This window comes from Pseudophryne corroboree, chromosome 1, assembly GCF_028390025.1.
Source record: "Pseudophryne corroboree isolate aPseCor3 chromosome 1, aPseCor3.hap2, whole genome shotgun sequence".
Taxonomy (NCBI): domain Eukaryota; kingdom Metazoa; phylum Chordata; class Amphibia; order Anura; family Myobatrachidae; genus Pseudophryne; species Pseudophryne corroboree.
Genome location: NC_086444.1, coordinates 948,085,709 through 948,097,860, shown reverse-complemented (window position 1 = coordinate 948,097,860; position 12,152 = coordinate 948,085,709). Strand labels below are relative to the sequence as shown.

The 12,152-nt window shown below is 51.5% G+C and overlaps 1 protein-coding gene across 1 annotated transcript in view; it reads left to right on the top strand.

The window, feature by feature from the left end:
- The window catches only part of FREM3 (FRAS1 related extracellular matrix 3), a 141,835-nt gene that overhangs the window by 62,725 nt on the left and 66,958 nt on the right, over nt 1-12,152 (top strand). The window contains exon 5 of the mRNA XM_063920414.1: nt 3,020-3,145. Within this exon, the coding sequence (XP_063776484.1) occupies nt 3,020-3,145 (126 nt within the window). The remainder of the gene's footprint in view (nt 1-3,019; nt 3,146-12,152) is intronic.

The following is a 12,152-nucleotide window of genomic DNA, read 5'->3' as shown; positions in this document are numbered from 1 at the left end:
ACATGTTAACAAAAGCATATTTAAACTGTTTAGGAAAATATAAAAAAAAAATATATATATATATTTTAGGACTGCTGCTAAATATGTTTTACTTATCAATTTTTATTTTCTATAATTAATATTTTCCTGTACAGATTGAATATGTTTTATGAAAGTGGATATTTTGTTAAGCTAGTCCTGAATGAGGTTATTAATTATATTTAGAATGAACGGTTGTCATCCATTTGTTCTTAATCACATTAGTAAATACAGAGATCCTTTCGTTCTAAGTAGCTACATGGAGAGACATATTGAGTACTCAGAAAATTGCCCATTGATTCTCAACTAATTACAGTGTAAAAGGGGAGGGCCTGGACAGTACATCCTAATTTTAAACATAATAAGAGGTATTACCATGCTGAGACTTGTGGTGCCATGCCGGAAAAAGAAAATGTAGGTGCACACTCTACGCACTAAGGGGGTCATTCAGACCTGATCACTTGCTAGAATTTTTTTCCAGCGCTGCGATCAGATAGTCGCCGCCTACAGGGGAGTGTATTATAGCTGTGCAAGTGTGCGATCTCATGTGCAGCCGAGCGGTACAAAGAGATCTTTTGCAGTTTCGGAGTAGCCCAGGACTTATGGGCCCTACACATATGGCGATGTGCCGCCGAGGTGCCCGACGGCCGATACGGCCGACGAGCGACCCGGTGGCGGGGGGGCAGTGACGGGGGGAGTGAAGTTTCTTCACTCCCCCCGTCACCCGGCTCCATAGACGTGCAGGCAAATATGGACGAGATCGTCCATATTGGCCTGCATGCACAGCCGACGGGGAACCAGCGATGAACGAGCGCGGGACCGCGCATCGTTCATCGCTGGTGCCTCCACACTGAAAGATATGAACGAGTTCTCGTTCATTTATGAACGAGATCGTTCATATCTTTCAAAAAATCGGCATGTGTGTAGGGCTTATTACTCAGCCGCTGCGTTCACTTCAGCCTGTCCAGGACCGGAATTGACGTCAGACACCCGCCCTGCAAACGCTTGGATACGCCTGTGTTTTTCCAACCACTCCCAGAAAACTGTCAGTTGCCACCCACATACGCCCTCTTCCTGTCAATCTCCTTGCAATCGGCTGTGTGAATGGATTCTTCATAAAACCCATCGCACAGCAACAATCCGCTTTGTACCCGAGCGGTTCACCATCGCATTGCAGTGCATACGCATGCGCATTTCTGACCTGATTGCAGCGCAGCGAAAAAAGCTAGCGTGCAATCAGGTCTGAATTACCCCCCTAAGAACACTGATAGTCAAAATACTATAGATATAATAAAAAGTGCTAATAAAAACGGGTATGGGTCATTAGGTTGACCACACTTAGGTCGACAGTCTTTAGGTCGACCACTATTGGTCGACATTCATTAGGTCAACATGGTCACTAGGTCGACATGGTCACTAGGTCGACATGGAAAAAGGTCGACGTGAGTTTTTTAACTTTTTTTGGTGTCGTTTTCTTCGTAAAGTGACGGGGAACCTCAATTAGTGCACCGTGTCCCCTCACCTGGCTCACTTCGCTTTCCATGCTTCGAAGTGCGCTCGGCATAGGTTACTGTTCCCAATCGTAGTCAACGTGGATCGTAGAGTATGAAAAAGTAAAAAAAATGGGGGGAAAATATGAAAAACGCATGTCGAGCTTTTTCCATGTTGACCTAGTGACCATGTTGACCTAGTGACCATGTCGACCTAATGCATGTCGACCAATAGCGGTTGACCTAATGACTGTCGACCTAAGTGTGGTCGACCTAATGACCGTATCCCATAAAAACATGGAGTACAAAGACTTACCATAATAGTGTCCCCTAATATGTAGACAGCAAATCAGGGACTGCTGATTAAAAACACATAAGGACAGATGGAAGGGGTGCTAGTACCAACAAGAAGGAATCTCTGTATTCAAGTGTACACTATATACACAAACACAGATAAAAGGGATGGGGGCACTGGCGTATTTATAATGGACGCAGTGTGGGGGTCTACACTGCACTCCATGCACCCATTATTTTTAATACTTACCCTCCGGAGTCCCGCGGCACAGCAGCAGTGCTGCAGAAATCACTAGGAAAATGGTGTGGCACCATTTTTCCAGTGTTTCGCACATGCGCAGTAGTAAAATCACTGGGGAAATGTCCACGGTGCCATTTTCCCAGCAATCTGCGCAAGCGCTGTAGATTCTGGGACTGCGTTAGGGACCCTAGTGCCCATAAATACGGCACTGCCAGCTAGAGAGGAGGGGGCCCAGATGGAGCCTGCACACGGGCCTCCTCCTCTCTAGAAATGCTCCTGGGTGAGGGGGAGGGGCACTGTCTGGACTGGTTGCCCTAATTTTAAATATAATAAGAGGTACTACAAGTAGCGGATTCTATCTTTGCTGTCGCTGGCATTGCTGCTTGGTCACGGCACTGGCCGGGTCCCGGCACCTGCACAGTGAAGGGACTTGCACAAGTGGCGGCTTTATTGCACATGTGTAAACTCCCAGCTTCTATGGACTGCATTGGCTGCAGCCCATAGAAGCCTTCTAGTGCTGACTATCAAGCAGGGAGTGGCTTCCCACAGGAAGCCAGCTCTCTGCTAATCGCAGCCCGGTTTGACAATCCCAGAGGGAAGAAACACCTCCCAAAGGGATTCCAATAGGAAGTCACTGCCAGTCACAGTGTAGCCAGTGCAGTCACGGACTACAACAGACTCACTCGCAGTGGCGTATTGTACTGGGGGGGTTGCAATCCTGCTGCCCATAGTTAAAATCTGCCTCTGAGTACTACCATGCTGAGACTTATAGTGCCACGCAGGAAAAAGAAGATGCCCGGTGCACGCGCTAAGAACACTGACAGTCAAAATAGATATAATAACTAGTTACGTTAAAATCTTAATATTCTGCTTTATGAACAGAGAGTAACCTGTTCATAATCTCGGGCATTACAATCAATATATAAAGTACATTATTGCATTATAATAGTATCTATGCTTTTTTACTTCTCTCTAGAATCTATGGTGTATATCCCACAATTAGAGTATAAAATTGAGGAAGATATTGGTGAATTACTAATCCCCATTAGAAGATCAGGAGATGTTAGACAGGAAGTTATGGTGGTCTGCTCAACACACCAAGGTAAGTCCTAAAACGTAATGATGAATTATGACTATCCGAACGTTAGATGTACCTTTTCTATCTTATCTGTTTATCAAAAATACCAAATGTTAACTGTCTTAATATTGATGTGATAATAAAAAACAACAATGCTTTATAAAAGTATCATCTTTATGCATTATTGTATAATGTAAACAAAATGTAAAGTTTTTTGTTAAATAATGGTAATAATGTTTTGTCAGTCTTAATATTTTTATTTAAGGCGCCCATAACTTTATTGTGATTACATAAACCTTTCTTAAGCTAGCTTATCACTAAAATAAAATGACACACACACTGAAATAAAGACACGGACACGGTAGCTGGAGTTAAAGGTCAGACGATATTTATTGATCGCTGACCAACTTTTTAAACTATAATTGTAATTGAATTGGAATTAATTTAGATTGCAAAGTTAAATTTAGGTTGGAGGATGGCAAAGGAAAAGTCGCTACCAGACACCAGCTCCAGTCACTTAGATGAAAACCAACAAACCAAGGAGGGGAGTACCCAAACCCCGCCTCCTTCCTGCATAATCCGCATTGTGCTGGCCTCACCACTCTTTTCTCTGGCAAACGTTCGGTTCCCGCAGGGAAACGTTTAAATGTCCAACCGCAAGAGAAGGACACACCTGCCGTCCTTCTAAAGAGGGTGCCCCACAATGACCACTTATGCCCGTTTGACCGCTGGTTGGTAGCGACTTCCTGCCAATCTGGCTGTCAATAGCCAACTGAAGAGAACAAAACAAATCAAATATAATCAGGGAGGGCGGGAGGGCATACAATAAATGGCAAGAGGAAGTCTGAAGCCCATGACCCTGCCCTATATACTATCCTGAGACCAACCCCTTAAAGCTTGACGGACAACCCTCTGATCCTATAGGAAAAAACCACCGGAAACATGATCTGCCTAGCAACTGCTTAGTCATAAAACAACCAATCACCAAAAGTTGGGCTCTTATATGGCCTCAGGCTTATGCAGCCTTCAGCTAATCTAAGGCGCCCATAACTTTATTGTGATTACATAAACCTTTCTTAAGCTAGTTTATCACTAAAATAAAACGACACACACACTGAAATAAAGACACGGACACGGTAGCTGGAGTTAAAGGTCAGACGATATTTATTGATCGCTGACCAACTCTTTAAACTATAATTGTAATTGAATTGGAATTAATTTAGATTGCAAAGTTAAATTTAGATTGGAGGATGGCAAAGGAAAAGTCGCTACCAGACACCAGCTCCAGTCACTTAGATGAAAACCAACAAACCAAGGAGGGGAGTACCCAAACCCCGCCTCCTTCCTGCATAACCCGCATTGTGCTGGCCTCACCACTCTTTTCTCTGGCAAACGTTCGGTTCCCGCAGGGGAACGTCTAAATGTCCAACCGCAAGAGAAGGACACACCTGCCGTCCTTCTAAAGAGGGTGCCCCACAATGACCACTTATGCTCGTTTGACCGCTGGTTGGTAGCGACTTCCCGCCACCAAAGGTTTACAAAACCGCTACCGCCATCCGAACAAACAAATAAGAACAAACTAAGAACAAACTAAAGAGCCCTAACGAAAGGAACCAAAAACATCCTCCAGGAAAAACCTGCACTCCATCCGGAGAAAGATGAACCCCATCCTCCTCGTAGAACTGCCGATTACGCAGCACAAGTAAAGGATGCCTGACAGCTACTCCACCTATGGCCCTAACAAACAGAGACACCGCCGAATGCACCATCTTGCGAGCCTTCTCCAGAGCCGAGAAACGCACCGCCCCACGCCAATGAAAAACGCGGAGCTATCTCCGACCACACCATATGGACTCCCGGCCAGTGACAACAATTTGCCACCAAATCCGCCTTAATGGACAAAATTAAATCTATGCCCCTAACTCGGCCCAAATAATTGCCACCTAAATGCAGGACAATACAACCGGGGCGACCCCCGCGGTGCTCACGGTGAAAAAGGAGCCGCAACAAATCACCCCAAAGCCTGCCCCTGACACCTAACCAACACAACTCCCTAGACCCAAAAACATCAGCCGCCCTAAGTGCCATGGGATGCCTTGCAGCCCAAAAAATATAAGAATGGCCACCAGCCACACATGCTCCCCAAAATCAAGGACAGCTGAAAAAGAAAAACACCCTAACATCAGAAATTTGAACACGAACATAGATAATGCATAAACAGAAATAACCCAAGTGAAGGAGAAAACTCAAAAAACCTCCCGTGGTCCTTAAGAGAACAGCCAATTGAAATAAGGCCCCCTCGGAGGAAAATTTAAAAATTCACTTCACACCCCGATTCCGGAACGGTAAGCGTTCAAAAACCGAAGAGTAAACAAGTTTTTGGGTTAGCGCAACAGGCGCACCTACATCTTATTAAAACGGACATAAGACTTATAGGAGGCAGACTTCCAATGGCCCAGCTCCCGAATAGCCGCCGGGGATGAGCCCGTAGCCGCTGCATGGGTAGCCGCCCCAATCCGAAAGGAAATGGGTACCGAAGTCCGCCCGCGCAAGCTTAGCGCCTCCAAACATTTCCTAAACACTGCCGCAAATTGAAACTTCGTCAGCGGGCCAGCGGGCACGTGCACCAGCAACTGGTCGCCCCCCGAAGGCCTCAACCGGAGATACCCCTGCGCCAACCGCAGCAGGCAAACACTCGCTTCCTCCTGGTCCTCCAAGGACACCCAGCGACCCGACCTGTTCGATCTGTCTTGGACCGCACAATCCTACAGAGCAACAGGCCATCCTGCAGGTGCACATTCCCGTAAAGCATACCGGACTCACGAGATGCCTTACTGCACGCCACTAACTCGCTCACTCTGAAAGCCCCAAAGAAAGACAGGGCAAAAGCACATCCAAATCACACCTCGAACTCCGAGGTCGCAATTTGAGGCAGCACACGCAGCAACTCAGTTAGAAGCTGCAACGTCACGGGTCTACGGGAGTCCGCGGGAGCTGGTCTCATCCTAGCCCATCCTTCAAGTGCTCTGGAAAGGACAAAAGACCCGGGGGTCCGTCATCCCGCGGAGCCGAGCGTGAAAAGCAATGCCCGCAAGGGCAGAAGACATGGCCGCTTTTGACCTACCCAAACAAAGGTCATCAAAACGTCAGCCAGGGACTCACCTGCCACACCGTACCTACTTAGAAAGGCCGACCAATCACGCCAGGCCGCATCATACGCCCTGAGCATGGAAGGAGCCAACGCACACCTGGCCAGAGCAGCTAACCCGACTCGACAATCTGCCAGACAGAAGGCGGGCACGGTAAACCCTCCGCCGCCGCTCCCGGAACCAACGCCCGGAATTTATCAACTGGAACCGAGACAACGCATCCGCAATTCCGTTGTCGATACCGGGAACGTGACGGGCCCTGAAATTAATATTGCACCGCAAGCAAACCAGCACCAGATGTCGCAAAAGCCGCAAAGCCTGTGGAGAAGAAGAACGCTAATTATTGATAGCGTGCACCACTCCCAAATTGTCGCAATGGAACGAGATGTCCCGATTCGAGAACTGGCAGGCCCACAACTCCAGGGCAACTATGATCGGTAACAACTCCAGCAAGGAGGTTCTTGGTGAAACCCCGTGCCACCCCAGAGGACGGCCAAGCAGCAGCGCACCGCAACCCGGCAAAAAATGCCCCAAAGCACTGACTGCCCGAGGCATCAGTGAACCACTGGGGCCAACCGTTGGAACAACAAGGGGGAGGCCACAAAAACCGCCCTGTTGAAGGACACCCGAGAAGAAGCCCAAACTCGCAAATCATCCCTGATCTCGCGGGAGAGGTGCACGGTGTGATGCTGCCTGACCGTCCCCGCCGTGGCCCGTTCAAGTTTGCAACCGAAAACCCTACCCATGGTGCTAATCCGGCACGCAAAGTTGAAGGAACTCAGCAACGACTGTACCTGCTTAAGCCGAACCCTGCGCCTGCCCAAACAACCGTGAATTAAACCCCAAAAGCTTACGCATTTTAACATCAGGGAGGCGACAGCAACCCGCCACTGTGTCTATTTCAATTCTCAAATAGCTAAGACAACTGCAGGGGCCCTCCTACTTGTCCGACGCGTCGGGAACCCCCAAACTTTCGAACAAGGACCTGGCAACCGACAGAATATCGCCACAGACCGAACTACCCCCTGGGCCCATAAAGAGAAAATCGTCCAGGTAGTGAGCCACCCCGGGGTGACCGGAGGCGGCCTAGATGCACCAATGCAAAAAAGTGCTAAATCTCTCAAAATAGGCGCAGGAGCCTGTACAGCCCCTGGGGAGACACCGATCCACATAAAAACGCCGCCCCCAATTTGAAACCCAGAAACCGCAGAGACTCAGGGTTCCGGGGAAGGAGCTGAAAAGCCGATTCCACGTCTAATTTTGCCACCAGGCCCCCCGGACCACAGTCCCGAACCAAGCGCAGAGCCTCATCAAAAGACTGGTAACGCATCCTGCACCCGGCCTCGGGACTGGAGTCATTAACCGAAACGCCAGGAGGATGTGACAAGTGCTGTATCTGGCGGAACTTACCCGGGGCCGCCCTGGGCACCACCCCCACGGGGGAAATGCACAAGGAGGGCAGAGGGGGAAAGGCGTAGGGCCCACACATGCGCCCCAAGCCGATCTCCGCGTCCTCATTCCGCCGGACCACGTGCGGGAATTCGCGAGCCGCCTTCAAATTCTGGCGCGCCACCACGTGCACCGAATCCGAAATGGGCAGGCGAAAACCATGACTAAAACCCTCCAAAAGGAATAACGCCGCCGACTAGTCGGGGTATAACTAAGTCAGCAGCGCAATTCGGGAACCCGAATAGGGGAAGGAGCCTTACTTACCAACTCCCGCGGCCCCGGCTGGAGCGGAGGGCTCACCGCTCGCCGCCGAGGTGCAGTCCCTTGGCAGGTGACCGGCCCCGCCCAACTTGCACGAGTGGCGAAAACGACAATTTACGCCCCTAGTGCATTTACCTTTGTTGTAGGCAAAACACTTGCCTTTCTCCGAGGAGCGGGAACCCGAAACACCGGACGCCACGGGCTTCTTGACTGCGGCGTCCGAAGTGGGCTTGACCTGCTGCGTGACCTCCAACCAAACCTCGACATCCTTGAAACCCGCGGGCAGAATGGGGTTGCCATCCTGAGTACGACGGCATCTCCCGACGCAATCTCACCAAGCGGAGCCCTTGGACCTCAAGTACATGTCATGCACCAGAAAGAGATATTTAACCAAGTTGGGATACTTTGCGGGCCACGATTCGGTGTAGCAGCCGTGAAAACCGAGAAACCCCGCAACCACTGGTGAAAAGTACGGAAAGCATTTTCCCCAATGCCCCCCACTTTCTTAGCTGCGTCAGAAGCCTGCCGCATCTCATACGAAAGGGGGAAGACGTCAACGTACTTCCCTTTCCTGATTTTCGCCCGCAACCACTTGCGAACCCCCCGCGTAACGGCCGTATTGGAGCAACGCACCATTTTCGTATAACTGGGGGGATCAGAGGGAACCGATGTCGCTGGCACCTTTTGCGCTGCCTTAGCCACGCGCCGCGCAATAAGCCTAGCCAGTTTACGCGGGCGCAGAGGAGAACCTGAAGAAACACTACTAGAAGAGGTGTAAGAAGTCTAGAATAACAATGAGAAGGCATAGCATGCTCACCAGCTCCTGAAGGATCCGGAACAGCGTCATCCGCTTCACCCGCCTCCGGCCGGGGCGGAACATCTCCCGTCGGTGCCGTGGCCGCCACTCTCCCCGAGCTCCAGCCCCTCCGTGACGAAGTCCCCGAACTTGCCATCATCTGAGCGGAGGAAACATAAGTGACAACAGGTGCAGGAGAAACCTGCGCATCAACAGTAACGGTGGAAACAGGCGGGGGTGGGGGCACAGCAGCTTCGCTCGATGGCGGGGGGGGGGCAGCGGCGGGAGGGGGCAACCCGCTGAGGGGAGAGGACCACCGTGGGAGATGGTCGGACCGACTGCCGGCGCAAACCCGCTGTAGTACGCAGGCAGCCACATGGGCGAGGGGATGTAGCCAGTCGACCCAGGAAACACTGCTGAAAAGGGGGGAAATTGAGCGGGGGATGGGGGCGGGTGCTAAAACTGGGCCAATGAGGCCAGAGCGGCCGGGGAAGGCCAGAGATACGGGCCCGAAAACGCTGGGGGCGGAAGTGCAACCCCGGGGCAGCTGACAGACACGGGGGCCAGACCCCAGCGACCGAATTAGCGAAACCTGTCACCAATTGCGGCGCGGAGGAAACTGGGGGCCCAGCGGACATCGCCCACGAGGTTGCAGGGGACGCCTGTGCGACGGGTCAGGGGAGGCCACCGGGGAACCACTGACCCCCAGTTAACCCCCCAGGCGCATAAAGTACGGAGGAGGGCTGGGAAAGTGGAACGCAGCGGGGGAATGGGGGCCGTGCGGAAGAGCCCCCCGCCGGGGTCACCCCCGCCGGGGACCCCCTAACTGGCGGTGCGGACGAGGCAGCAATACCCCTGGCAGTGCCGCTGCCCACCCCATCCGCACCAGCATCCACTATATCCGCTGGGCGAAAAGGAAAAACCGGACCCCATTAACTCAAGAAGGGGCACAGGAAAAACCTGTTGCCCAAGAATCACACTGACTCCCAGCGGTGGCCGCCCCCCCTCCCTCCCCGCAGCCCGCCCGCGAACGCCGCCGGCCGGAGCCGCCCACGGGGAAGAGACGGGGGAGGCGATAAAAGCCGCTGGGCCGGCGAGGTAGCCGCCAGGCGAACACCGCTCGCCGGGGCCGCCCGCGCCCGGAGCCCAGCATAGACCTCACCCGTCAAGGCCAGGGCAGCGCGTTCCCCGGCCGGACGAGCGGAAGCAGAAGCAGCAGCGGTGCGGGCCGCAGCGGTCAGACCCCGCCGCAAACCCATGGTCGCAGGGACCAACCTGGGGGAGGCTGCGCTCGGGGAATGGGAGAGCTAGGCGCACGAGGCATAGCAGAGGCGCCGGGAGGGGGGAGCGGACCTGCGGGGCCGTGGCATGCCGGAGGTGGGGGGGACAAAAGGGGGAAGCAAATGGTTTGAGCAAACAGGGGGAGGGGGAGCAAATTAAAACTGAACAATACAAATACAGGAGAAGAAAGAACAGCAAAACTAAAACCACAAATGGCACTTATCTGATAAAACAATTACTCAGCCTTCCAGGATCATACAATAAATGGCAAGAGGAAGTCTGAGGCACATGACCCTGCCCTATATACTATCCTGAGACCAACCCCTTAAAGCTTGACGGACAACCCTCTGATCCTATAGGAAAAAACCACTGGAAACATGATCTGCCTAGCAACTGCTTAGTCATAAAACAACCAATCACCAAAAGTTGGGCTCTTATATGGCCTCAGGCTTATGCAGCCTTCAGCTAATCTAAAAGCCATAGAAAGTGATCATCAACCTTCAAACAACAGAATTTGGAATGAAAAAGGCAATACATTCTTTCAGTTCTGCCTCCGTGTCCTCATACAGTTCCATACTGCGTGGCCAGTGGCGGAACTAGCGAGCGGTGGGCCCAGGTGCGACAAAATGCTTTGGGCCCCCCATCCCATCCAAGTCCACCCCCTCACCCCTGGAGAGGATCTGGTGAGGGGAACCTGTTCAGGGCCAGAGAAATGGATACCTAGCAACAGTGCCGTAACTAGACATTTTAGCACTGTGTGCAAGAAACGGCATCAGAGCCCCACCCCTGCATGCAAAACAGGGGCAGTGCGCGCCGTAGGCGTGTGCAAAAATATATAGTGGCGTGGCTTCGTGGGGAAGGGGTGTGGCCACAAAATAATACCAATTCATAAAACGGTGCACAGTAGTCTCCGTTATTCAAATTACGCCGCACAGTAGCACCACTACACCAGGTAGAGACCCTTTTACACCTTACGGCGGACAGATTCCTCTTTTTACACATTACGGCAGACAGCATCCCCTTTTTACACATTACGGCAGACAGCGTCCCCCTTTTTACACATTACGGCAGACAGCGTGCACTTTTTACACATAACGGCAGACAGCGTGCCCATGTTACACATAGCGGCAGACAGCGTACACTTTTTACACATAACGGCAGACAGCGTGCCCTTGTTAAACATAGCGGCAGACAGCGTACACTTTTTACACATAACGGCAGACAGCGTCCCCCTTTTTACACATTATGGCAGACAGCGTCCCCTTTTTACACATTACGGCAGACAGTGTACACTTTTTACACATAATGGCAGACAGCGTCCCCTTTTTACACATTACGGCAGACAGCGTGCCCTTGTTACACATTACGTCAGACAGCGTCCCCCTTTTTACACATTACGGCAGGCAGATTCCCCTTTTTTACACATTGCGGCAGGCAGATTCCCCATTTTTACACATTGCGGCAGGCAGATTCCCCATTTTTACACATAGCGGCAGGCAGATCCCCCTTTTTACACATTGCGGCAGGCAGATTCCCCATTTTTACACATAGCGGCCGGCAGATTCCCCATTTTGACACATAGCGGCAGGCAGATTCCCCATTTTTACACATTGCGGCAGGCAGATTCCCCATTTTTACACATTGCGGCAGGCAGATTCACCATTTTTACACCTTGCGGCAGGCAGATTCCCCATTTTTACACATTGCGGCAGGCAGATTCCCCATTTTTACACATAGCGGCAGGCAGATTCCCCATTTTTACACATAGCGGCAGGCAGATTCCCCATTTTTACACATTGCGGTAGACAGATTCCCCATTTTTACACATTGCGGTAGGCAGTCCCAAGAAAGACAGAAAGAAAGACAGAAAGAAAGAAGGAAAGAAAGAAAGACAGAATTATACTTACCCTCTCCGCTGGCTCAGGCTCCTCGTGCAGCTTCTGACGATTCCTGGCAGGAGAGAAGGAGGAGGATGGAGGTGGAGGAGGGAGCCGCAGCAGCACTGTGTTATTGGTGGAGGCGCTGCTGCTGCTGCCCCTCTGCTTCACTATAGGCTGTTCTCGGAAGACAGCCTATAGTGAAGCAGAGGGGCAGC